At 44.6% G+C, this 27,962-nt stretch overlaps 1 protein-coding gene across 12 annotated transcripts; it reads right to left on the reverse strand.

Moving 5' to 3' along the window:
• Positions 1-27,408, reverse strand: kmt2e (lysine (K)-specific methyltransferase 2E). Of its 12 annotated transcripts, none has more exons than XM_034863970.1 (25): positions 27,073-27,408; positions 18,134-18,318; positions 13,962-14,073; positions 12,861-13,090; positions 12,573-12,712; positions 11,826-12,007; positions 11,691-11,729; positions 11,394-11,594; positions 11,050-11,180; positions 10,717-10,834; positions 10,501-10,610; positions 10,120-10,372; positions 9,027-9,125; positions 6,726-6,797; positions 5,910-6,095; positions 5,367-5,693; positions 4,804-5,103; positions 4,356-4,506; positions 3,907-4,133; positions 3,759-3,815; positions 2,404-2,946; positions 1,820-2,079; positions 1,608-1,687; positions 1,280-1,359; positions 1-1,192 (listed from the first exon to the last, which is right to left on the reverse strand). In XM_034863970.1, exons 2-25 carry the CDS (start codon positions 18,202-18,204, stop codon positions 152-154), a joined length of 5,010 nt encoding a protein of 1,669 aa, XP_034719861.1. In that variant the 5' UTR covers positions 18,205-18,318; positions 27,073-27,408; the 3' UTR covers positions 1-151. The 12 variants fall into 12 exon arrangements, with proteins under 12 accessions (XP_034719861.1, XP_034719857.1, XP_034719860.1 ...); XM_034863966.1 differs by having other exon boundaries at positions 4,804-5,127; positions 6,660-6,797; XM_034863969.1 differs by having other exon boundaries at positions 4,804-5,127; positions 13,962-14,076.
• Positions 27,409-27,962: the final 554 nt, after the last annotated feature.

Consider the following 27,962-nt stretch of genomic DNA (forward strand, 5'->3'; position numbering starts at 1 on the left):
TTTTTAAAAAGCATCCATTTATCCCACAAACAGCTGTTTTTCCACTGGCCATGTGTTCAGGTATATAGAAAACATATCTACAGCTTATGATACACGCCCCTCTCAAGCAGAGTTCTCAGGGGCTACCGGGGGCCGACAGCAGAGAGGGCGGTCAGTGCCACCCTGTGCTCAGGTACCCCGAGCTGTGGAAGGGGGTCGAGGACGCAGGAGCTCCACGAGTCCCAGAAGGCATCTGGGAGGCAGTGGCCTGGGCCTGGCCTTGTTGAGTCTGTTGGGGAGGAGGAGGGGGAGGTGGAGGCAGTCCAGTCTGCTGAAGGGGTGGGGGGTACGTCGATGGGGGCACTGAAGGGTTGGTGGCGGCACCTGGGTGTAACGGCTGAAAAGCCCCTATGTTCTGAAAATGGTGGGGCTGCATTTGGGTGTTAGTCGAGGGGGCAGGGGGAGGCGGAGGAGGGGGTGGAGGAGGGGTTAGTGACAGCAGGTTGCTGCCAGCAGGGGGCTGCTGCTGCTGCTGCTGGGAGGTCTGGCTCTGTGGGGGAGGAGGTAGAGGAGGGGCGGTGGTCAGCATGAGTTGGTGCTGATGGATGGGAAGAGGCTGCAGGTTGACGTGCAGCAGGGTGGGGCCAGGCATTTGGTGTGGGGGCGGAGGAGGAGGCGGCGGTGGAGCAGCTGAGCTCTGATAGTGCATGCTGTGGGGAATAGTCTGCATCAAGGGCTGAGAACCAGGAGGGTAAGGGGGTGTGACAGCAGGTTTAAAGGTAGGAAAAGGTCCAGCAGGTGAGGGGCTCTGGCTGGAAAAATATGCTGTGGAGGCCGGTGGGGCTGGTGGAGGAGGAGGAGGTGGGGGTGGAGCATTCTGTGTGTTATACTGGGGGAAAGGAGCTGGGCCAGTCTGAGCCGGGGGCTGCTGTGGTTGGTTCTGAGGCTGAGGAGAGAACAGCGCCCTCTGGCTGCGGTAGGGAGAGCCTTGGGGCTGAGGTTTGGGAGAGTGGAGTGAGGGTCCAGGGTAATGGACAGGAGAGGAGGGTAATGGGGTGGGATGCAGCTTCGTGGGGGTCAAAGGAGCCGGCTTGGGTGCTGCCTGCTTGCTCGTTGGCTGGCTGGTCGAATTTGGCGTCCGAGGCTGACTGTCAGAGTCTTCCTCCTTCGCTGGCCTACTGGGAGCCTGGGCTAGATGACCAGGAGAGCAGGGCTGTGAGGGAAGAGAGAGAAAGAGTCAGACACTTGTAGATAACTTGCTGAGATAAGACAGATCTTCATGTGGGTAATGTTGACTTACTGTGTGGGTTGGGGTTTTTTGAAGACTTGGAGATGGGCAATCTCTCAGTGCAGGTGTATCTCCACCTTCTGTCTCACCATCTAAAAAGGGGGCAAAATAGTAAAAATAAAAAGGTTAATGTTAAAAAAAAAAACATCCTGGTTGCTTCCCACTGCTTTCAGTCTTTATGTTAAGATAACCATTTCCTGGCTACAGCTTTACATTAAACAGACAGATTTGAGAGTGGTTTTTATTCTCATCTGACTATCGGCAAGAAAGAAAATAAGCATTTTCCCCAAACTGTCAAACTATTTTTTTAATGCAGATGATTGAGACTTATTATTCTCACCTGTGTCTTTGTCCTTGCTGAGCAGCAGAGCTCTGTGGTAGCTGCGTTCTCGGGCCTGCTCTACAGAAGTGGACGACGTCCTAAAAATCATTGATAAAAACATTGGGATCATGACAATCTAATTCCTTGTTACTTACCAGATAAGCTAACATGAATGACAACTGACTAAGAACAAAGGTTAACTGTTGTTTTGCACATTTAAAAGCACATACCACTGTCCCTCTCCTCCTTCTTTCTCCCCTTTCTCTCCAGGTGCCTCTGTCTCCTCACTTGTCTGGGGCTCTTTTTCAGTGGTGGTGTTGCAGAGCAAAGTGGGAGCAGGGGGTAGAGGAGGTTCAATGGTGGTCTCTAGCGCAACAGGGAAAACGTCCACAGTCAAAGGTGGCAAGGTGGAAACAGGAGAGCCGCACTCAGTCTTGGAGCCGCTGCGACGAGCTTCGCGCTGACGTTTCCTGTATTCTAGCAGGGAAACCTGGGAAGATGCAGAACCTCAAAGTCATTTATGAACAAAGACCATGTCATGTGTTAAACCAGTAGAGTGAAGCATTTGAACAGTAACACAAAAAGAGCAGTGGGAGTCAATGCATCTCTTGAGATCATTAAATCCACATGGTCAAGAAAGGATGGGACAGAAAACAGGCCTATACAATTATACCCCATACACCTGTACGGTCAGTGTAACAGTACTTCAAATAATATCACCTTAGGTAAAGCAATTCTACTTATTATTCTTGATTATCTCACAATATATTGCATCCTCTGCTAACATACATTGTGTTTAGCACTGCTCACTCACCTTTTTCTTTTGTGGGGGGTTCTGCGCTGACCCTCCTCCTTCGCCACAGCCATCTCCATTCAGTGAGCGTGAGAAGGCGAGGGCACTTCCCTCTTCAGAGCAGGGGTAAAAGAGCTGCCCCTGGCCTTCACTGAAGGGGGCCTGGGAGGCAACCAATGACACTGTTCCTGCGGTGGACCCTGCTGCAGCCCCAGCTACAGCCTCAGGCCTGAAGGGAGCTACCAAGGGCTCCAGGGTGTGAGAGGGGGTGAGGTCCCTTAAGTTTGAATTTACTGGAGAAAAGTTCAGGCCAGCTGGTCCAGTCGGGCCTCTGTCTGGGCTTTTTATCCAGCCAGGAAAAGAGGAAGCACACGTTTCTGCAGATGAGGAAGCCTCACTGCCTTCTACAACCACACCATCTGCCCTGTCCTCTCCACAGTCCCCAGACTCAGCAGTTGGAGGCTGTGGACTCTCAGGAACTGACACCTTGGCTTCTGTCGGGAGTCCGTCTATACTGGGAGCCCTGGCACTGGGAGAGGAGACCAACGAAGGGGGGCGATCGGCCTAGGAAAAGAGGGAAGAATCAATGTCAGGGGACTGTCATAATAAAAGAATTGCATTTAGGGGTATGCCATACCATAACCACTGTTCACATTAATACTGGTAGAAGTTTTCATATAATGAAAAGAATTATAATAATTATAAGAACTGCAATATTCTGTCTAGTTGACGTAATGACAGCTTTGGCTTACCGGTGGCCTGCAGTTGCAATTTTTCGAGAAACCATGGCAACAGCCGGAGATGACTGGGAAAAACAACAGAACTGCAAGATGCTCCAGCTTCCCTAAAGTCACCATGTAACAACATTTTGCTTTCCACATGTAATGAAACGGACGGTGAAGCGGATGAGGCTTGGACGGGACTTTTTGGTGCATTCAGGTTTAACTTGTAATCTCTGAGAAAAACAAGCTGTTTCTGTTAAGAACCCTTCTGCCATCTAAAAAGGGACTTTTTTGTACCAGCACTGTGTGAAGTTTTTAATACATTTTGTGTGCACAAGACTTTTTTCCCCTTTTTGCTGTAGTATCACCAGGTATAGAGTATTGTTTTTTAATACTAGTATTGTAAAAAGGTTTAAAATGTTTTATCCCGACAACCTTAGTAGTAACTTTCAATAATGGTTGAAATTTCTTGTTTTAATTACTAAAAATATATACATTTGCTAGATAAGCCTTTTTTATGATGATCTGGATCTGGATGATCTCTACTGATAAATACAAAATTGAGTTGTTGACCTGATCAACAATTAAACCTGATAATCATTGAACCCTAACCTTTGTGACAGTATATCGGCCTTTGCTTTGTCCTTCACTTACCTCTTGCACACTGGGTTTCCGGCTGACATCTGGGGAGCTGTCCACTGAAGAGTCACTCTGTAACAAGAACAAACTCAGTCACTCCAGTTCATTTTCTTGTGTGAACAAATTTGCAATCTCCAAAGAATTTCCATTTGGACAGCCTTACCTCCTGAAGGGCATTAAGTGTCTGTGTCGGGGTGCTGGACAGGGGCTCTGTACTTGGCTCCTCGGTTCGGGGACGAGGAGGAGTAGCTAATAAGATGGGTGTTGTTGGTGTCTCCAATGGGTCTGACCTGGTGGGCGTGGCACAAGGGGAGCCGTAGGGTGTTGAGCTCTCGGACATACAGGCATCTAACGGACTCAAGCGCCGCTTTTTTAGAGGTGTGGGCAACTCTGTAGAAAGAAATAAGGCGTGTGCTGAATATTCTTCCAATATTTTCCAATATAGTTTTTGCACTTCTTATGTTGATGTAGGAATTGGTACAACATGGTTTAAAAAGCGTTCTACTTCTACAAGTATTAGAGTCTTAAATGTTTGTTTTCAACCTGGAATTTGTCTCATTTTGTGTGGCCAGACACATTAATGTTGCACCAGACTGAGTTCTGGCTAGCTACCTGGTAGTGAGCAGGTACCATTGTAGGGTAGAGGGCTGTCAGATTCTCCATTAACAAGCGGGCTGAGAGGACCCTCAGTGGGCATGAGGAGGCTCGGTCGTCTCGCTGGGCTGGTGGAGCCCTCCTCCTCTAAAGCCTGCTTCAACCATCGCTGTAAGAAAGAGTAAAGGTTCAGTAACTCATCAATGGAAGCAGCTCAGTACTGAGATACTTTGTCTCTCTTGATAATAGTGAAATTTCCTTCCTCATTGCAGGAAACTTTACAAGCGACAAGTTACACAGTTACACTGCAGCTAACAATGGATGGAAAGTCAGTGTGAATTTGGGAAAACTTATTCATTTTTAATCTATGGACAGATCCACATGAGGTTCTGATACTGGCTGGATGTACATGTTCTACATTCGCAACAAAGCCAAATGGGCATATTTCTAAAGCAGGACTCCGTACCTTCTTGCAGGAGCCAGTAGTTGGCGGTGTTTCTGGCAGTTCTCTGGAACGCCTTCTCCCAGTGGGGACTCCAGGAGTGGAGGGGCTGCGGTTTGCCAGGAATGGGGACGAGAAGCGGACGTAGTGTTTGGGCGTGCTGTAGACCTGTGGAGAGCAGGCCATGCCTGGTAGGGCGTTTAGCTGTGTGGCAAGTACTTCAGGGTCACTGCTTATTCTCAGCGGTCGCTCTGGCGCTGGCTCTGGGGTTCGCACTGCACCACTGTCCTGCTGCTTCTCTCCCACCCACTCACTCACAAAGTGCTGTTGAAAAGAGTTTAAGAAGATCTGTAGGGTTTCCCGTACAATAAATTGTTTTAATATGATGTTTACATATGAGGTATACATATGCCAAAACAAATAAGCCATCAAAACGTTTCTTTATTTACAAGAAGCTCAAATTTTAAAAGCAAAGTTGCAAGACCCTGATACAAGACAAAACTAAGTATAGGTGTCTAACAACCACATAACTGCTCAGTAATGGTGACATTGCTGTTGCCCATGCAGAAATATTGCTATGAACGTACCTTTTTAGTTTTGAAGTTCTTGCTCCCATTGCGGTTTCTGTCTGGTGCAGGTGAGCTGCTGTGTGGAGGGCTGCTGTCTGGTGCTTCGGCAGGGATGGACTCCGGCTCTGGTGCAGTGGGCGTCTCTCCTTCAGGGGCTTCATTGGTCAGAGGTTCCAGAGACTCAGTTGGAGAGCCAGGGGCCAAGTCAGAACAGGTGCTGATGGTGCGAGCTCGCCGGCGCTGTTGGCCAATGTGCGTGCGGTTCCTTGAGAAACTTTTCCTGTTCCTTGAGCTTTTGACCTTGGCCGGCTTTAATCCCGGCTCCTCTTTCACCTCCAGAAGTGGCTATGAGAAAGACAGTGTTTATGTCTATTAAAATACTTTCAAAAGTAAAAATTTGCCCCAAAATAAACCCCCGTCACATTTTTTCATTGATAGTTTGATGTATACCACTGTCCCACCAGCATTTACAAGTGATTTATTGCTCATATGCAGTATCTTTTTTCTTTCTCTCTCTAGAAAAGCTAATAAAAGAAAAAGTTTGTGTCTCCATGCTCTCACCTGCATGACAACTGGAGAATCAACCATCTCTGGTGTGGCTGGATGCTCGTCCTTTATGTCACTGCGGCCCCCAACCTCTGTCTTGACGCTACCGATTCTTTCCAGGGCTTGCTCTCTACGTTTCTCCCTCTTCTCCATTCGGGCAAAGGCCTGCAGGATGGCCTCCATCTTCCTCTCTTCTCTTGTCTGCAGAGAGACAGGCGTGGGGTTTGGAGGAGGGGTGATAGGAACGGGAAGAGGGAGCAGAGACATTAGTCCATAGAGTACAACTATCCCACATAGCCCCAGAGGTAGCGAGACGGGTTAATGTGTACTACACAGCAAGAGCCGATCTAGCTTTGCAAAGCGCAGAGTAAAAGAAAGGTGTAAAAGTGACCCTTGCTTTCACAATAAGAGAAACAAACCACAGAGATGGTCAGGCAGGAGCAACAGAAAAATGTCAGGATGTACATGGTCTATACTTATATGGCGCTTTTCTACCTTAACGGACAAAAGACCTTTACAATTAAAACCTGACAAACCAGGAGGTTGCATGTCTCATGTGTTCCTATATGCATGTTTGTGCCACAAATAACCCCAGCTCTACCTCCACCAGAAAAACCCAAACAAAGAGCTACTTTCGGTCAAAACACCCCTATGAAAAGATATTCATACCACATAACATACTGAAACAGACATATTGCTGGGAGATCAGGCTAAAGACAGGTGTCTGTAAAGATGGGACAGTTAGTACGCTTGTAAGTCAGTCACCTCTGGGAGATTTGGGGATGGGGAGGCTGGTAGATGGGTGGAGTAGGGTTGTCTATGAGAGTTTACCTCCTTGTGTATCAGTCCCTTCCAGCTGGAAGCCGCCCCGACAGGGAGATGGGACTGCTCCGCTGGGTTGGCCTGAATGTTCAATAAAGAGACAGCCCAGTTTAGAAGAAACATGTCCCCCTTAAACAAGGCTTCACAAACACTGGACAGGGCTAGACACTCGCAGATCTTCTGGTGTTTCAAAATAGGCCTTTGTCAGGTACCGTAGGTGTTGGTCTTCGTAATTACCTACTATTGAGGATACTGGTCCCTATGTGGCTACTTCCGGTATGCTCTAATGACACCACAAAACTGCCAAATAATTAACTCATTCATAACAACATCTAGGTTAGGACTATTTGATCAAATAGCTGATGTTTTAGATTGTCGAGATTCACACATGCTACACCCATTCAAGGGTTTTCATCCTTATAATGCCCTGTCTATTATATAACAGTATAAGCTTGTTAAGCAAATTTAGAAGGTCTGTGACGAGGGAAAATTGTAAAATATTTAGTCTTCAATACAAAAGGGTGGTCCTAGATTGCACTCTCTGAAACATGTCCTATTTGGAGCATAGGAGACCAAACGCACCGACGTCAAAATTAGTAAAAAGTATCTGAAATTTAGCACCAAAATTCTCAATGTTGCTGCTGCTTCGACCCAACAACAAATCACAAGATTCTAATAGTTGGCGCACGATTTTTTTTTAATACAGTTTATTAAACAAAACAACACACACGTGCACATGGGACTCTGGCAAAAAAAAAAAATTAGGGCCAAAAGGTATCTTATTGTTTTGCTGCAAAAAACAACAACACACGTGCACCAATCACCTAAAAACAACCGGCGGTGGTGCAGTGGTTAGCACTGTCGCCTCACAGCAGCCTCACACTTGGTTCGAACCTGCGAACCTGGGGCCTTTTCTGTGCGTTTTCGTGTTCTCCCCGTGCCTGCGTGGGTTTCCTCCAGGTGCACTGGTTTCCTCCCACAGTCCAAGGGGAGGAAAATTAGGTTAATTGGTTAATCTCTATCGGTCAGCACTGTGATTAATTGGTAACCCTGTCAAGGGTTCTCACCCAATATTAGCTGTGATGAGCTACAGGTCCCCTACAACCCTCAAGGAAAAGCAGGTATAGCTAATAGATGGACATAAAAACAACTTTATTATCCCCAATTTGTTTCGCAGCCAAGAAGAACACAAACTTGAGGCACTACCAGGCTTAAAATGCCGCTACTAGACCAACATGTTGTAGACACAGGCAAACCAGGATGATCCAGGGTGCCTTTTGAAACAATACGGACTACTGTTTCAGAAGGGAAATATCATGCCAACACATGTAATCTCCCCCGGGCCTTGACGCAGCATAGATTTACAACACCCACATGCACCTACTACACTTGTTATATTTAGTTTGTGAATGCACACTTCTTTGGCCCAGAAGGAGAGCTCTTTCCTGGGCCACATTTCATAGAAACCAGTCTATTGAATTGTCTAAAGGGAATATGGTCCTGACAACATAGGCTCTACCCTCTGAAGCCCCTCCTCACTTGCTCTCTGCCACCCCCTCCCTCTCTTCAACTATTTATCCCTCTCTGGCCGATTAGCAGAACTGTGTTTGGCCAAAGATGAGTCAGCACTGTCCACCGTGTGAAATGGAGCTGACTGCGGGGTAATTTCCAGAGTGTGTGTATGTGTGCTTGATCCCATCTCTCAGGGACATGAGGCTATTTGGCAGGGGGGTGGGGGGGTTGAACCAGTAATTGGTCATTTGAAACTTCTAGGCACAATGAAGGTGAGAGGAGAGCTATTCTCAAACTACAATGCACACTGGGGGACAGTTCCAGCTAGCATGACGAGATAAAATACCACATCCCACTGACAGCAGAAGGTGTTGTAAACAGGCATGTGGCACTGGAGGCCTATTCATTTTCTTATATGCTGGAGAAAAATGGCAACAAATGAGGAAAATAAATGTCACTGTGTAATGACAGACAAGCACATAGCCCGAGTGCTGTGAAGCATAGCGAGGCCAAAGCTGCAGGAGGGAGAAAAAACAAATAGGACTAAGCAAAACACAAACAAGGGCATTGACAGAGGAGGGAGCACAAGCAATAGATAAGTGATGAAGAGGACTGTAGTCTAATAAGGGAGGTAGAGGACAGCTGCTCCTATCCAAGCCACAGCCCCAGTAGCAGACAAATAGTTAGGTCCACCACACCGAGAGCAACAGGGGACAGGATTATTTTTATTTTCACTTTTTTTGGGTGGCTGCATGGCAAAAAAAACAACCGCTGTAGCCCCTAGCTTGGCACACTTACCATCTTCCTCCTCCTCTCTGCAATCTGCTCCTCTGACTCCATCTCTACTTCATTGCTAATGGAGGTTTTGTCTTCTAGATCCTCATATAACTCAGGATCCTGTAAGAGGAGGGGAGAGGGGGGTATGGCGCTTTATCACAGCTGATCAGTCTGGCTACAGACTAGAGGGAGACAGGTAAGAGGGAAGGGGGAGAGGTGGGGTGAGGGGCAGGGGAAGTACCCTAAAATATAAAGGGAACTTTTTTTTTTTTTTTTTTTTTTAAATAGTAGGTCAGTCTGTGCACAAAACACACATGCTCAGAGTTTGTCTTTGGTCTCACACTGCAACCTGCTCTTAAATAATGGTTAATAAATCTGCATATGTTCCACTGTGAGGACACTCCATGCTGTCCCAGCACCCTCTTACAGAATGAACCATTTAGCAACTTTTAGACCATTTTATCTCCTGCTGGGAGGTCTCATATTGCCTTTCTTCCTTTGAGCTGTGACACAACTCGGCAAAACATTTGGGGGTAAAACCACAATCTTAAGCTACGTGACACTGGACTGAGTGCTGAATAATCAAGCCCCACATTTTATTTATTACACTTTGACCCTAACAACATTTCTCTGATTTCAAACTGCTGAATGTATCTAATTTATAACAATTTAGCTTGGTCATGGCTAGTGAAAATTGCTTTCTAGAACAGAACACAAATCCTGTTTCTGTTAACACATCTGAGAGTACCGCCATTCTCTGAGTGTGTTGGACAAAAGGGTAATACACTGCAACGCATCTCTGTCAGACAAGTTACACAAAAGTGTATTGCAAAAGTGTCGTGCAGTAAATCTGAATTATGCCGTCAAAATTATTAGTTCAGGGCAGAGGTGAATGCATAAAAAGGAATGATGGGAAAAGTAGAGTGACTAACAATGGAAAACACATGCACAAAACATTTAACAAAGATCAAACAAAATTGCATGCATTGACCACAAAGGTAAATGTATGTTAACAAAAATATGCTATTGTAGATAAAGTCTAAACATGAAATGTGATTGAGAAAGGATGAGATTGGGTGCATTAAGTGCGATGTTCATAACAGTGTAATCTTGCCTGGTTATTTGAGATGGAGAGGCGGAGAGGGGAAAGTTTCCTCTGTTTGCCGTCGCCTACGCTCTTGCTCTTCCCCTCGCAGTCCAAACCCATGTTCTGGTTCTGGCCCTGGTCCTCCCGGACTGTCTCCTTGTCCTTGCGGCTCCCTCGTCGCCGGCCCCCAGAGCCCAAGTTCTCTGTGGGTTCTAGGTTGTGCTTGAGCACAGGGCACTCCTGGTTCCCCTTCACACAGGCACAGTCCACCTTGTATTTACTGCGAATATTAAAAAGAGGAAGATACACAAAAAGAAGAGAAAGCAAAATAAGAAGTTAGAAGGCAAAATGATCTTGCCTCGCTACTTTGGTACATACTACTTGCTAAGTTCACTCCTTATAACTCACCAGCTGCCATAGTCATAATCAAAACCAATGGTGATCTCTGTGCCTTTGGTGATCGGCCTCAATGAGTAGATGTATAAATGCAGCATGCCATCCTCAATGACGTGCCGCACCTGGGGGAGGTTACGCAAAACATTAGGGAAGACAAATCGTGGATGGATGCAGAAAGTAAAGGCTGGCTTGACTCTGGTCATTCCGTTTTTTGGGAGGGTCACCTACTTCAGAATTAGGGGTGCAGGAGCGGCGGATGAAGCGGGCCTCGTTGCCAAAGCTGCGAGCGTCCACACACATCTCCAGTCCATCGAATTTAGAATAAAATAACACAAATGGGTAAGGCCTAAAAAGGGAAACAAGTTACGTCAATACATGTGCAAATAATTCACATTAAAAACACCACAATGTAATTAACTACAATGCATAGCTATCCATCCCAAGTCCCAACGCTTATTTGTTTGACCTCCCTAAAAGAAAATGAAGTAATATACAATTTAAATTCATAAAAAAGAACTAATGAGATATTATTTTGATAAGAATCATAACTAGCATCCTGACCTCTTGAAGAAGTACCCATTAGCTTCAAACTGCTGTCGAAGCATGAACTTTCCCCTATACTCAATGATGAGGGAGTCTGGGGCCAAGTCTCGCACTGCCTTGAGGATCTTCTTGTTCTTCTGAACTTGACTCTGAGAGAGAGAGAGAGAGAGAGAGAGAGAGAGAGAGAGAGAGAGAGAGAGAGAGAGAGAGAGAGAGAGAGAGAGAGAGAGAGAGAGAGAGAGAGAGAGAGAGAGAGAGAGAGAGAGACATGAGTACAGATCTGGGGTGTTGTTCAATTACTACACTAAAACATTTTAAGGGTGAGTGAGTTTGGACATCTGACTTTACTAGACGGCTTATACCTCCACAGGCGGTTTGAAAGAAGCGGGGTGCGTGTTGTATGCCAGGCTCTTGCCATCGCCTTGCTCTTTAACACGCAACAGGACCTGGACGTCCTCACTGTACTGATTGCTGCTGGCCTCCTCATAGCGCTCCATCCACGTCTTGATCTTGTTCTCCCACAGAGACAGGTGATCTGTTGGCTCCTGCTCTGGGGCTGCACCCTGAGAAAAAAACAACAACATAAAAACAGTTGTTGGTACAGATGGCTCAAGTGTGATAAAAGACCACTACAGGAAACAATGGTTCTGTGGGTTTACCTTCACTCTGGAGGATTTTCTGGATCCCTCACGGAAAGCCTGGCAAAAAGAAATTGAAACTTTAATGTTAATTGAAGTTCAAGAATATAATTCATAATGTGTTTTGACTGGGTTCATTATGAATTAAAACCTGACCTTCTTAGCTCGGGCAGAAGATGCTGGAGGCTCTTTCTCACCACTCTTTTTGCGTTTTTTGTCAGTCTGCTTATTGCCAAGGCGCCCAGTAGTGAGGGTGATGGTGGTAGGCGTGTGTTGGAAGGTGGAGTAAAGCTCTAGCGGCACCTCATCTCCACTCTCTGTAGCACTGGTGTCCCCATCTGAATAAGCAAACAAATATTTATGAGTTAATAGGAAGGCGTACTGAACAAAGCTATAAAGAGCTACAGCAGGCAAAAGAAGAGCGAGCCACATTACAATAATAGAAGATGAGTACAGTATGTTACAGCACATATTACAAAAAGAGTTTACTTCTTGTCCAGCAGGTGTCAGTGTGTCTCAGACTCGGGCTGAGTGTAATTGGCCTGACCTGCAGGGGGATGGAGGCTGCATCCTGACTACAACCTGATGGATTTACCAACAACATGGCCATTTACTGCAGCAAGGAGGCCAGTAAAAGCAGAACTAAAAGATCTATCTTAAGCCTTCATAGAAACCATCTAACACCTTACACCTTCAATCAGTGCAGTGAGGACATCCAGGTCCTGGACATGCAGTGGGTGATGCAGCTCTCAAAACCACATACTCTGTGTTTTATCCAATTTTGTGGAAATACATGGTTACTTTGTTGAGATTTCTTTCAAAAGGAAAACTAGAGGATTAAGGTCTAAAGCAACATTTTATAAAGACTATAGCCTGCATATCCATCTGTGTAGTCTTGCTTACCAGACAAACATTCTCGTTTCCTGGTCTGCAGCAGGATGGCGCGCTCTCTATCTAGGTGTCGTGGTTGGCAGCGTTCACACAGGTAGGTCTCAGGAATGTTCTGCCTGTCGATGCCCATGCAGTCTATATGCTGCCAGGCACTAGAAAATAATAGCAAAAGATTTTAACAAGCTTTTAAATCACTGTTCAAAGTCAATGTTAAGTTTGGGCCACAAACGTTTGAGTGATCAACTATTTACGGACATGAAAAAGAGCTGGTAAATAATGACCTGTCAACTGGAGTCTTACCTGCACTTGTCACAGCAGATCATGTAGCCGTCATCGTGGGTGAAGCCACAGATGCAGCGGGTGATGTCAGCCCCGTAGCTGCCATCCTCCGAGGTGCTGAGCGTGGTACCCCTGGATGCTTCGTCCTGGCCCCCTGGAACAAACAACCCCCCTTCTCCTTGTCGGATCAACATGGAGGGGGGCGGGGAGGCCGGTGGAGTGGGTGGGGGCCGCGCCCCATAGTTATGGTCCTGATGAAAGGATGGCAAATAGGGATAACAGTTTAGTATAGTGATAATTTACAAAGCAAAATGACCAAAATGTGCAGCATTTGTGAGGGTCAGGAGCATCGGAATAAATCCTAAATCCTGAAGGTGTTTTATTAAAGAAATATAATGAATAATAAGTAAATGTATTTGGCTGCAACTACTGATTATTTTCATTACTCATTCATTAATCAAACAAACATATACCCGATGCAATTTCCTTAAGCCAAAGTTGATGTCATCAAGTGTCTTGTTTTGCCCAAAACAAAGATATCAAATTTACCATAAAAATGGTAAATATACTATATTGTAAAACAAGGAACAGCAACCAATTCTCATACTTGTGAAGCTTCGACTATCAAACATTTATCATGTTTGCTTAAACAATTAATAGATTATAAAAAATAGTTGCGGATACATTTTTTTGTTAATCAACTGATCAACCAACCCCATTGTTGCTTTAATTTTTCTATATCACCATTACCGAGATGTGTGTCGTCTGGACAAGTCAGAGAACCATATAATTGAAGCCCTTTTCAGTCCTCTGAAAAGCTGTTATGGATACACTTCTAAATTAAGACGTCATTGCTGCAATAGCCTTTATATCCTTTAGGCGAATATGGAATTATTTTGTATGTTTAAATCTCCTTTTTATACTGTATGATGTGTAATATGGACCTGTGTCTGCAATAAAGCTTTATATATTGAGTAAATCAGTTATTACAATTCAATGTTCTACGTCAGTCGTAATGGGGAGGTTTTCATGTTGCACTCAATGATTAACAGAGAGGGAGGGCTAAAGGTGTGTAGGTTTTTTGTAATAGGGTGAGAAGGGAAGAACAGTGTGTGTACTCACAGCGTAAGGCAGGCCAATGTAACTGTGGGAATGGTGAGAACTGCTGCTGTAGATCTGGTGTGGGTAGCTGGACTTTTCCACCACCACAGGGCTGGCCTCCACCGATTCTGGTCTGCTGAGCAGCAACACAAACAAAGAACACACATTACTATACACTCTATAACTCAGATAACAAGGTTACACTGATAAATTGTTTCCCTCCAACAGTGTGAGGAAGTGTGTGTGCGTCAGTAGGTGTAGCAGGGAAGCAGTGTAGCTACTGGTGGTGACACGGGGGTATAGTGGCAAGAATATAGACAGTAACACTGTGTAGGGCCGGGGAGCAGTTAAAGGCCTATTCACACTCAGTGGTGGAACGTTGTTGTTGTTGTTGTTGTGTAACATAATGGCCCTAATGGTTAGCCCTGTGGCCTCACAGCAAGAATGTTCTGGGTTTGAATCCAGGTCATTCTGGGCCTTTCTGTGTGGAGTTTGTGTGTTCTCCCCATGTTTGCGTGGGTTTCCTCTGGGTGCTCCGGTTTTCTCCACCATGAAAAAACATGTACTAGGTTCTCCAGTCAGTGCCTTTGATCAAGTTTTAGCCCTATTACCTTTTGTAAAATGGGCCATTTGGCTTTAGATACATAAAGTACATTTTACTGATAATTAATTTACTTTGGAGCTGCAACAATCAGTCAATTTATCAAAAGCAAACGAATTGCATCTATTTTGATAATAGATTAATAGTTAAAAGTAATTTTTCAGACCAAATTTCTTTGTTTAATATTGTATTAAACTAAATATTAATGTTTTAGACATGGACATGTTATAGACCAAACTACTAATTGATTAATCTATCAAATAATCAGCAGATAATTTAATGATAAAAAAAATCATTAGTTGCAGCCTTATTTTACTTTGGTAAAAGGATCCGATTACTTTTTCCACCATTGACCGTCATGCCACCTTGCATGGAAAACTCAGGCCTGAGAGTCAGACAAATATTAAAACATGTCAAAATAAATGATACTTTTATCTCTGAACCGAGACCTACAAGGGAATTATTACAAACATGTCTCTCACTCACACAAAACAACACACACACAGCCTTGTATTCATACCAAACCAGAACATCCACTTTTGCCAGGATCACAATGCAGTGAAGAGGAGAGCCTGTTTGGCCGTTTGAGACCAACCCTCCCTTATTATGAAATGATTAATCTACTGTTCAGTTGCTTAGGGGGTGGTTCTAGAGGAAGAGGGAAGTGGAACTGGCTGAACGGATGGCATGAGACAAGACAGTCGGGTATGAAGAGGGAAGAAAAAGGAAGAGAGGAAAACAGGACAAGCACGATGCATTTGTGATACGAGAGTTATAAGCAAGGTGCCGTAGCCATTCATGCGATAGTCAGATAATCCACATGCCTTAATGGTTCAATCATGCGTTCAAACATTACTTGATTCTCCTGTTTTCACAGACTCCTGTCTAGAAAACTGTTTCAAGGTTGAAGACATACAAAACCTAGTGTGTTGGTATATGTCATAGCTGCTGATCTTGGTTCCTACTCTGCTCTGTCTCTATCAACACTAAAAGTACACCACACACCATCTGACTCCATGGGGGCCACTGCCAACATGTTTCCGTGAACAAGGAAAAAAAAACATTGAGTAAAAGCTCACTAAGCATAATGGACAGCCTCTCAGGAAAACAGAGTAAAATAGGTACAAAAGACTGTAGGGACTCTGAACAGGCCATGAAGTATTTGAAATGTTAAAACAGCATGTAAAACTGTTCATCTTGGCTTACTCTGTGACTCCATACGCAGCATATTTCAAAGCTCTTATGCGGAAAACAAGTACAGTGAAAAGAACCAGCCATTTTGAAGATATAGATAATGACACAAAGGAATTTTAAATAAGTCCCAAGGTTAAGTGACTATACGATACCTGCGTGAGCCCTTCTCAGACCTCTCACTCTTGTTGCATGCCGTAAGAGCAATGTGCAACACTTCCTGAGTGAGTTGCCGCCTAAGTGTTCACTGTTAAAGTGAAAACGTAAGTGCATGCATGAGGTCTGGAGGCGGATCCAAGGAAAGGTAGGTGTGTGTGTGTGTGTGTGTGTGTTTGTGTGCACAACTGAATAACTGCCAAACAGGAAAATGTAAACTGTTTAAACTGAGTTTGTGGAAAGAGACTGGCTTAAAAAGTTAGAGGGAGAATTTAAAACCATCCTTGAGTGGAGTAGGCTTACTAACTTTGTCCCATTAATGATTAACCAGATCAAAGTCTACATTTTATGATACATTGATTTAAGATTCAGCCGAGGCATGCATCGTTGGTTAGGGAAGGAAATATATATATATATATATATATTGAGAATTGGGGTTTTGCACTCTTTCAGTTTTAACTGCAAGTGAATGAATATATGAGAGAGAGAGAGAGAGAGAGAGAGAGAGAGAGAGAGAGAGAGAGAGAGAGAGAGAGAGAGAGAGAGAGAGAGAGAGAGAGAGAGCAAACAAGTGAGACAGCTTGTTCAGTGGGAAGGAAGTAAGCGTGTTTGAATGTATGTGTGCATAGCTGGAGGGGTTGCATCATGTCACCTCTCCGGGGAATAGGAGGAGGACCAAGAGAGTTGAGGGTTTCAGACATACAAGTAGTCATGATCAGACTCAAACATGAACAGGTACAGCCTTGCGTCATGCACATGAAAAGATGATGAGTGAGAGAAAGAAGTGAAAAGATTTTTTGGGCAATTTAAGTTCAAATTAAGTCGTGCAGCCAGATGTGCACTATTTATAGGTCATACATGTCAAAGAGTATTTTAAAAGAAACAGATGTTATTAAGAAAGTAAACACCTGCTGGAAGAGGGTGAAGAAACAGAGTGGACGAGCGTGGAGAATGAAGAGATTAACATCAGGAGAGAAAAAGAGCAGCACTGAAAAGCCAGAGGCAACGCCTTTACTCCTAAAGAGCTCCCACTTGCTGCCATGGCAACACTACGTATTCTGTTGGCGGCGTGTGCGCGCACGCCGGGCTCTGTGTTTCACTGTGGACACACACACTGCATTATCCAACAGCTGGTCACGCTGCTGCAGTCTTCAGGGGGATGTGGAAGGGACGTGACGCTGTTTCGCTGGTGAGTAACCAGCTCCAGTATCCCCGACTCGGCCGACCACTCACAATACACCAAAGAGCTGTGTGTGTAAGTGTGTGTTGAGCTACGTTCCGTCCCTCTGGTCAGGACGGGACCTGCGCAGCAGCAGGTGGAAGCCCCTTTCAAGCTTGTTATCTGCTTTTGAATAAAGCTGCAGCAGGCAATCGGACGCAGAGCTTGGATGGACAAAGAGTGAGTGAGTGAGTGAGTGAGAGAGTCGAGGCAAGGGGCTTACTCCTACCCCCGATGGCAACAGAGCTCTGTGGAGTGGAGGAGGGGGGTCAAGGGTACGCTCTGGGACTGTTTAAGACGCCATGTCTATGTGAGGGCCACCTGTCACTCAGGCCAGTGACCATGGCAACAGGCCCTGCGCAGTGCAGAGGGGAGGGAGGGGAGTGAGGGACAGATACCATGGCAACACAAGCTGTCACGGCAACAGCTCTGATGAAGGCCGAGGGGAGGGCTTGCTCTCTTTTAAAGAGACAGGAGCCCCCTCCATAAGTTGATGACGTGTGCTTTTCTTTATACATATGAGAACCCCTTGCTTCATTTATTTGACCAGAAAAAGCCACGGCAATGTCCTTGACAAGACTGGGAAACAGAGAGGAGGGGCAATGGGAGGCTTGTTGCCATGGCTCCATGCCCCATTTCTGTATTACTGACTCAATGCAGAGTACACACATGCAAACATCAAGCTACAGCACTACAAAAGGATCAAGAAAATTATGTTGTGCACGATTCACCACCGAGTACATGTGCTGGTGGAGTGCAGGTATAATCAATCCCGTTAACAGTAACTTTGTAAACATGGAGATGTGGAAAGTGGAAATTGAATCAAGGCATAGAGTTAAGAAAAAGAATATAGGGCTGCTTTAGTCAGAACAGTGGTAGCGAAACGGACAATCAACTTGTGTCAAAGATGAAGATCGAAGATGGTATGTAAGAATGAATGAATGAATGAATGAATGAGAGGAGAAAGTGAGGGGGCATAGACTGTGTGAACAGTGAAGGCTTGGTGGGTTTGTTAGTGTTACTCACTCTGAGCCCGCAGCCATGTCCAGATATGAGGTGTCTGCTGTGTCCACCCCTACTGGTATGACTATGCTCATGACGTTCTCTGCTGATCAGTTCTTGTCCTACTGAGTCCAGAGAATGGGAGTCCAAAACACTGAGGCATGCCAGCCACAGCAGTCATTGCAGACATCTAAGTGCATCCACAAGGCCTGAACATATAGTAGGAGAGGAAAAAAAGAGACAAAAGAGAAAGGGAACAAAGAAAATCAGTTAGTAATGGGTAGAAGCATCTTTACAAACGTACATTTATAATCAGTTCAACAATATGTGACTTCTTTCATACCAAGAACAAAAGCACTTGCAAAGCTGGAGTACCTAGCAAACCTGAAATTACACATCATATTGAAAACCGGGTATTTCCAGCACATGTTAATGCATGACCCATACATTCAGACCAAGAAAAGTGTTTGACAGGGAAGTGTATGATAGGAATTTCCCCTCTCACAGCGCTACCAAGCTGAGGTATTGACTGATGAAAAGCGAGTCGATACAATTTTGTAAGGTTAAAGCCTGAGCTGCTGCTGTGAACTGCGCTAAAGCGACCTCTACACAAGATTTGCCAGGAATGCAGAGGGCTGCACTGTAAGAAAGCTCCCACAAAGGGGAGCAAGAGAACACAGAGCAGCGAGCCGCCATGAAAGGAGGGAGGAATAATACAACACACAGAGGCCATTTTTCCCCCTTTGACTAAAGAGGACTGCTCTATTCTAAGCACTCACACACACTAATCTCAATGAAAGACAAAATCTTTACATTAGACATTTTGTTGATAGCAAAGCTTATGTTATGATTGTTGCTACCGTTAGGATTGCAAGCACATGGAAACAGCTGCTGTAGGATCACGTCATCAATAATTGACTGCAGTAGGTGTCAGGCAATGGATGTAGTTCTTCTTTGGTCACCAAGGAGGAGTTTGATTGAACTAATAAATTATACACTAGCAACAGTATTGATGGGAATATTAAGCCATGTATTTTGAGTCCAGTGTGAATCGAGACGGGAGCATATGTGTTTGGCTGCCCCTGATACAGAGAGCTCTGTTGATAAGCGGGATTAATGGGAGGGACAGATGCCGAGACAAAATAGGCTGGAGGTCACACCTCCGCCTGGCCTGCTCATGCACACTCAGGCCAAACAGAGGGTCAGATCATGCTACGGTTGTACATGGTAGACGCGTTACAAAGCAGAGATATGTCACAAATTGAGTAGGGACATACTTCAAACACTTAGCAAGCAATAAAGCACCATCCCACCAAAACCTGTCTATGCATGCCTATGAGGTATCTGCCCACTGGCCTAACCTTGTCCTCCAAAGCACTCGCACAAATGCTTGTCGACACACGTCTCTCTCAAGGAAACGTGCATTTCCTTACCAGGTTGGCAATTAACTACAAGGCCTCTGTCAAGTAAACTCACTGTTCACAGGGGAGACACACACACAAAACAGAAGATTCTTTAAATAGGAAAGGACAGCCCTGAGACCAATTTCAGGTACTAATTTGCCCAAATGTACTATTTGAGCCAGCAGGAGTGGTGTGAGGAGCAGACATGACAGCTGTCAGCTCCAGGCCTAATTAATAGCAGGAAGAAGACCCGTGTGTCTGTGCGCCAGCCAGGACTACTGATGGGATCACCCTCCATATTCTCTTCTGACTCTGTGTGTAGTGACTGTGAATAAAATAAGATGACAGACTCCCCCCCATTTGTATTATTGGAGAGGTCCAGTATGTTTGAGCATTGGTAAAACTCTTATCCTCCGAAGCAGCCTGTTCGTTCCCCCGTCCACTAGGTTTGTCTCAACTTCATCCAGGGAATCCTGCTGTCACAACTAAGGAATGCACACACAAGCTCACATTCACCCCCCTGCACACCACTTAAACAGACAGATAACCCCTTGCCCAGCCCTTTTAAACATCCCCCACTATGGGGAAGAGCTGTGTGCGAACATATGTGCACTGCAGCCAGATACAGTCAAGAGACTGACAAAAGGCGGATGGAAAACAGAAAACAAGTACAGTACAGCAGCATTCCTGACTAAATCGGAGCTGCACTGTGACTGCCTCTACCTGCTCCTCCTACTTCCTCTAGAAGAGCTGTCCATAACCCCGGAGAAACGCAGTCAAAGAAAGGAAAAGAAAACATTAAAAAAATAGATGATCACATTTTTAAAAAAAACGCCCCACTTCCCCCCTTTCCTGTGCCCAGTCACCCCACCCAGCCAGATTTCTCCCCCTCCTCTGTGCATTTCCTAAATAAACCAGAAGACAGTAACGCAGAGCGAAGGGGAGTGTCACAGACGCAGTTCCTAATTACAAAGAGCCCACGAGAGACCATTTAAAGCCACCTTTGGCCAAATCCACTGCTGTTATGGAAACACATGAGCAAAGCAAGGGGTGGGGGAATGGGGAACATATCACTGGGGAGAGTGAGCAGAACAGGGACATAGGAAGACATGTAGTACAAGTGGATAATAGTAAAAGAAGGCACAAGATGGAAGTGGTTTAGGTTGGTTTGGTTATAGTGCCTTCTCTAAAAACCTACACCTCTCTAAAGAGATTTTCTTGCACTGTAGGGAGCTTTAGAAATCATCCACAGCCCCTCCATTTCAGAGGGCAGCGGGGTGGGGGAGGTGTACATGGGGTCTGTCTGACAGTGACGCTACACAGCCTAGACCTGGGTGGACTCTGGGTGGCAGAATGGAGCACAAAACCCAGTCTCTCCTTTCTCCTCCTTCCCTCCCTCAGCAAGGGGACACAGTCACGTCATTGTGTGGGGAATAACTATCCTCTTAAGACAGAACCGCACTGAAAACAGTGAGGGAAAACCCATACCACCATTCAAAGACAACAGCTTTCCTCTCTCTCCAGTTTATTACCACTGCTCTGTGTGTTTTCACTCTTATTTTTGCAGCCAAGTTGCACCAGACTATGTTTTTTCAATAAGTGGGAGGAGCAACAGAAAATGAGGGATTCCAACTAAGTCCCACAGCCCCCTGCCAACCTGATGGGACTTCACACCATCATCATAGATGGCTGCAATGACTCAGCTCATGAACAAACAGATACAACAAACTCATAAAATACAGCCATGTACACAGGAAGCATGACCCAGATGGAATGCAGGCCTGGCCCTCTTTTTCATAGTACCCACAGTGGATACATTGCATCTGCCCTGTCCTTCATAAATCAGTGTGCCCGGGCTGCCAGCGCTCCCTCTGCACTCGAGCACTGAACTCATACATCAATACAGCCGGGGATATGGAGGTGAGTGTCCAAAAATATAGGACTGTGCTGTTGTGAGTGCAAGCCAATAGCTCAGCAGATTGTAAAGATTAGTCCCTTTAGGAGCCAGGTGATGAGGAGATAGCGATGTTGCAGTGTTCATGTCCCATTACTAGCAATTAGTAAACAATAAAAAGGAGTAGGGCCAGCAGTGCAGCAGGCTGATGAACAAACATAGTAAGTCAATTTAGATTTTCAGGGCTATATTGCATGTCTATTCACAGTGGGCATGAAGCTGCAACTTCAAAGTGCATCACATCAGGCTTGGTACCTGCCACGTTTTATCTGTATTGGGACTTTTTACATGGCTGTTAAACGTGAGACATTTAATCCTAATACAGCCTCCCAAGGACAAAAAGCAAAACAATATCCTCTGTGCTCAGTTCAAACAGCCAGCTAGTGAGTAAAGACAGTAGGAACAGGATCTGGCAGCAAAGCTGGGGCAGCCCTCCTGTAGTCTGAGTAATGTCTGTTCAAGAGAACCCCGGGGCACCATCTCCCTCTCGCTCCTGCTTACAGAGTATCACAGCCAGGCTCTGTGTGGTCAAGGGTGAGTTCCTTTGAACATCTGAAAACTAGACAGGTACACATTATATTAAATGAACCAATTCACAGAAAAGGTGCATCTTTATCTGTGTGACTGAGGTTGTGAAGGCCAATATTTGGTCTCTTGGTCCTGGAGATCTATCCTGTTGTCAGAGCAGGCACATATGCAGCTGGAAGCCAATTACAGCATTAGGAGAACGCAACGTGCACATAACTAAAAGGGTGAGATGTACATGATGTGTGTCTAGAGAAAATGTGGAGAGGCATCTCAGCATCTACAGAGCAAAGGAACAGCAAGAGCCCCTCAGGTCCCATTACAGCAATGTTAGAGGATCAATTTCACACCTGGACCGCAATACCGATACATCACAGACATTGAGGGCACATCTTTATTCAGCCCATCCTGCCCTGTGCTACTACTGTGCCCAACAATGCTATTGTAACACAGGCACAGCAACAGGAAAAAGGTTAGGGAGACGTGCTGCCTCAGCAGCCCAAGCCCTAAAGCCACCTGTCTGGGGGCAGCTTGCTAGTTTAAAGAGGGATCTGTTCCGGCCCATCTAGCAGCACAAAAACAGGTCACCTGAGCCCTGGCTTCTCCTCCCAGCTGGGATACCATGTGACTGTGTTGGGCTCTAGCGCCAGGCCACTTTGTCTCTGGGTCTCTCAGGGTCTTGGTACCACACACGTGTGATCACTGGAGACCAGGCCACAGCCACACAGCTTAGCCCCACATAGTGAGGTGTGGATCTACAGAGACATACATTTCGCCTTCAAAAGGCATGCTCCTATTTTAGGGATGAGACTTTATTATCTGGAGACTGGGCAGAGCACAATAACAAGGGGAGCTCCTCCAAGTACAGTAAGAGTGTCAAAGAGAAAGAAGAGTCTGTGGCCTTCATCTGCCCTATCAATATGTCAATACACCAAGAGACATCCTGCGCACCTTCTTTATTGTCTCTCTCTCTGCTGCGCACACTGAAAAATGTAATAGTTCTGTGCTGGCTATTTGATCGATTATGCCTCCGGGAGTCCGTCTAGGGGTGAGGGTTAGAGGAAAGGTGTGTCATCTGAGACTGCTTTGACTCCTTGCCGCCTGCCAGATTGCCGTGTCCCTATGGCAGAGGGGGAGTGGCAGCTCACCTCCCGCCACCATCTCTGTCAACAAAGCAAGCAAACACACACTTTGCTGCATAAGGCAACCAGGCACACATGGAGCCAGTCAGGTATTTTACACTTTCAGCTTCGATATCATGTAGACGGTGGGGGAAAAGGAGTAGGTATTAGGTAAAAGAGAGCCTCTGCTCCTTTAAAAGTAAGAACAAGATGGCTGGGGATTTTGTGTATTATGTAGCAGAGACTGCACAGCAGCGCTCTCTCACCCATCTAGTAGTAATAAACCTCTGTGGAGGGTTTATTACTAGAGAAAGAAGACCCTTTGCCATTTACTATGATGTGAACCGTATCCACTAAAACTTCATTGTAAGGAAACTGACCCTTAATGGAAAGAAGCTATACTGACCATTCAAGTGCTTAGTGAGTATTATGATAATAAGAATAATGACAAAGTGACTTGAAACTGACAATCTTTTGTCTGCCTACACAACTGTTTACAGTCATGAAAATCACATTTATATTGTTGATTGAACTATAATCACACTGGAGATTCAATGTGATATTGCAACTTTGAATTTTTGCCTTTTTTCAATCAACTTACAAAAGTCAAGCACTCCTCTGCAATAGGCATAAACAGACATTTCAGCTGAACAAAGTGCCAAAGTTTGTCCCACAGGGTAATGTAGAGGAAAGGACAGCTGTGCCACATCATGGCAGGGCTTTGTGAGAGCCCAGAGGCTTGATACCACTAACATGGAGCTTTCATTTGGTTTCTTAAATGTTGATATTAGATGGCACAATGGTTAAAATGCAATTTTGGGTCACATTCGTTGCCGGAAGCATTAATAAATATTCAATTTTGAACATATGATAATAAATTTGCCATGTTTGTTTAGGCAGTCATGAGCTGAAGAAAATTAAATTACCAACTAATTTCTGTCTTCAACTTTTAACTCACTATAAGCATCAAATTATCCTCCCAAATAAATATTAAAATCCTAAATGATAATTGTTAGCCATCATAACTAACCAGCTCCAATTCCCACTATGTTTCAATAAAATATTGAGTGCATCTCCTGACACACTAAAGGAGATAAATGTTAAACAGTAAAGAAGAAATACAAACCATGGGTGTAGGGGACAAACTAAATACTGTTAACATAGTAAAGATGATTTCAGTAATCAGGTCTGCAATATATTAATTTTGACAAGAGTTGTGATTGTTTACCTTTATTAGGCTCAACGCTATCAAAAGGTATATCAATTCGCTCTTCACGGTATTTTGCGGTACTTGTAAAGATTTTTATGATAATAAACCTCATGTCCCATGATCCAACACGAAACGAGAAATAGCATAAGCCGTGACGCATGTTACACGGATACTATATTATTCGTTTGGGGATGCACAACATCAGTGATTGTAACCATAAGCTAAAAGATCAGTATTACCGAGGTATGCTTTTGGTTGTTTGGCGTTATTGTCATGTCTAAACTCAACGAAATAAAAACCATGTGTTGTGTAGTTGCTTCCAAGTTAGTATGTCGGCGCTGCAGTCAGTCCGGCCGATAGGGGTGTGGAGGGTACAACGTTGCTATTATGTTACCACAACACCCTGCTGCTGTCGCCATTTTCATAGAGCTTTTCTCAGGACGGCGAGACAACCGTGTGGCCAGGGGAGCCTCGTCATGGGAGGAAAATCCCCAAGAATGCATTCAATCGCCTCTTTCATACACTCTACCTTAAGTATCACTCTGTCGGTACAGTGTCTGTGTTGTTACCATTGCGTTTTTTGTGAATTCGTCGACAGCAAAGCCAGTAAGCTAACAGGCTAGCAATTACGGCCAGCAATGGCCTCTGGAAATGTAGCAGGGTAATGGCATTCTGGGTAGCAAAACAATCGACGCACGAACCGCATTCAGTTTTACGTTTTAAATGTTGTGCAGAAAGAGAAAGAAGCAACGTTTAACACAATGTTCTTTTCGCTCTTTGGACCGTAAATAACGGCGTACAATGACCGTGGAAAGTAACGCACAAAGCTAGCAGTAATACACGGGAGCTAAAAGCATGCGTAGAGGGTTAAAGTTAGCAAAGTGAGCTTGTACCAACGCGAAAGAAGCTGATTGATACTTGGCTCGTCACACACAGGAAAGAGCGAACATATCAGTGTTGAAAGATAACTGGCAAGGCAAAGCCGATTGCTGTCACACGTTAATTTGTTTCAGGTCAGCTAAATCAACAAAATGCGACAGTGTAGTTCAGCATGGCGACGGGTTGCCAATCGAGATGGAGTTAAAAATGGTATGACTGAAGCTAATGTCCAAATTGAACATCCCCTCCCCCACGCTTGCAGCATTTGAACCAAATACACACTGAGTCTAAATTAAGTGGTCGCGAGATGAACTTTAATGTCCGAATATAAAAAAATAGTTAGTAGTTTGACACTAGTTCTGTTCTCGATTACATCTAGTCATATCTACGATTCCATAAAAGCTCAGTAGCTCATGAGATTACTGCGCAATGTAGCTAGCTTGGCATTTAGGCTATTTTAACAGTTGGTCTTACTTTGAGTCGACCAAGACATAACAGACTAAACATTTTCATATCTGTGTACATGCATGTAAAAGCTCATTGTTCTCTGGCTTTGAAAAGTGGCATTGTATGAAATTTATCACAAAGGAAATAATGTCCCGTGCTTTGGTAAAGAAGGGTGGGAGCCACCATGACAAATTCAAGTTTTTAACTAATGCTTAAATGTAGTGTTTTCATGCTGGTTGACAGTGTTGCAAAAACTGTAATTAAGTAACAGAGGGTGTCAAAATGGAACTGGCGCGTTTGCTGACAGCTGTAAGGATCTCAGTTAATGTAAAGTAAATTAACTAGTTGGAAATAAAGCGGCTGACCTTAAATTAGTAGATCCCAATATTTCAGAATCGGCTTTAATGGCCAAGTAAATGTGAAGACATACAAGGAATTTAACTCTGGCTTTTTGTGGCACTCAAAGTACATGCGCAAATAGACACACTGCTTAAAACAAGGACAACAAAGCTTATCAAGGTAAACATTTAACTACTATGTACAAATAAGTTTGTATATAAAAGTGTATATACACACACATATGCATACGTAAATACAAGACCAGACTAACAGCTCTGAGGACTGTAAACAGTAAGACAATAGGACAATGCAAAAGTACAAATGGTGCTGGAATAAATAACGAATTATTAATATAACTATTTACATTGAAACTGAGAAAACCGTGCGCATTATAGCCCGCAGTGTATGTGTCCCTAAACATCTAGTGAGTCCCTTTCTTGTTTTAGTCTACGTGTGAACATTAGTAATACGTCTTATTTTTGAGGACAAGTTAACTGCTGGCAATGTTAACTGTTGTTGACCGAGTCTGTATGATGTAGCGACGACGTTACACGTTAGGCTATGGGACAGCCATTAATCTAATTGCAGGGGTTTCGTCTTACGTTACCCATGTTGTTAATGTGTAGTGTTAAGACGGCTTCAACTATGAAGAAAATAGTTGTATTCATCAATTTGACCTGCAAATACAATTTACACGATAACTTTGTATGACGCTTCGTGTCTCGCCATACTATCAAAGAGAGGAGCCAAGGCTCCCTTTTCGGTCTGTGTCAAGCTAATTTGAGCTAGTAGCATGCGCTAGTTAGCAAGTGGTCTCCTAGCTTTCCAACTTGACACTTGCTACGTTGGAAACTAGCGCCATCTGGTTAGCGGGTTTAAAATTTCGATATATGCGAATATAAAGAAAAGCGATGAACACCTACAGACCCTTGAACTAACGGCGTTGACCTGCTAGCTAGGAGGCTAAACTCAGCTGATACTACACTGTGTTAGCATCAGCATGTCTAGTTAACTAAAGCCAACAATAGCCTTCCAGGTCGGATTTGAGCTCACCCTACAAGTACCACTTAATGCCGTTTACTTACCGTTTTATGTCCACTCTGGATGATCTGAATAGCAAATAAGGGGACCTGGGTTAGACCCCCCTCGCTTTCCACAGAGCTTCCACAACCAAAACAATACTTCTGTCCACACACTGCGGATCCCTAGCAAAGCTTTACAATGTTGGTATTTAAACGTGTCCTCTAACGAGTCCTTTACTGTGAAAAAAATATTTGCTTCTTGTTCTGCGAGCTAACCCAAATTTCAATATAAATCAATTCGAAACCGTTAAAACTGTGCCCTAGTCATCGGCGACTTGTAGAAATTAGATCCCCTCAAACCAGTCTCTTTTCCCTTTGCAAAAATGGCGGCCCTGCCAGGACTGCTGAGACTCCGCCTCCCCCCCCCCACGAGCCCCCCCTTCCTCCCTCCCCATCACTAAACCCGAGCTCCGCCTCCACATACTGCGGGGCTACACCACCGTTTTCACAGGGGCACCGTGACCGTTCTCCATGCGCGTCCACGACTGTCATTCCTCAAGATTGCTCTTTCTGTCGAACGTACTCTGGATTTACATTTTTCTGCACTATTAATTCCAGTGTTTTTTATTTTTCCATGTAAAGGATCCCTAAAATGACACAAATAAGATCATGGACACACATTTGATAATATTTGAATTTAGATGTTTTATGACAGAAACAGAAAGTGTATGGAAGCCATGGCCAAAATAGTCATACATTCTGTCATTGTGTTAGTTATAGATATAATTATAAGGGGAAATAAATTATTTCCCTTTTTGCCTGGGGAACCCCCTGATGGGTCCCTGGACCCCACTTTTGGAACCACTGCTTAGGACGATGCTTTTCAGACGGTCAATAGAGTCGACTAGACAAATTAGACCGTGGCATGTTAAATAAGTCATAAAGATAGTGAT

The sequence above is a fragment of the Etheostoma cragini genome, chromosome 23 (genome assembly GCF_013103735.1).
Source record: "Etheostoma cragini isolate CJK2018 chromosome 23, CSU_Ecrag_1.0, whole genome shotgun sequence".
Classification (NCBI taxonomy): Eukaryota; Metazoa; Chordata; class Actinopteri; order Perciformes; family Percidae; genus Etheostoma; species Etheostoma cragini.

Bases quoted from the DNA above. Each gene is read 5' to 3' on its own strand.
- kmt2e (XM_034863965.1), bottom strand. From the start codon at position 18,204: ATGAGCATAGTCATACCAGTAGGGGTGGACACAGCAGACACCTCATAT. The intron at 11,181-11,393 runs GTATAAGCCGTC...TCTCTCTCTCAG, and splicing joins CTTTCAAACCGCCTGTGGAG to AGTCAAGTTCAGAAGAACAA. The intron at 2,080-2,403 runs GTGAGTGAGCAG...GCATCTTCCCAG, and splicing joins ACCCCCCACAAAAGAAAAAG to GTTTCCCTGCTAGAATACAG.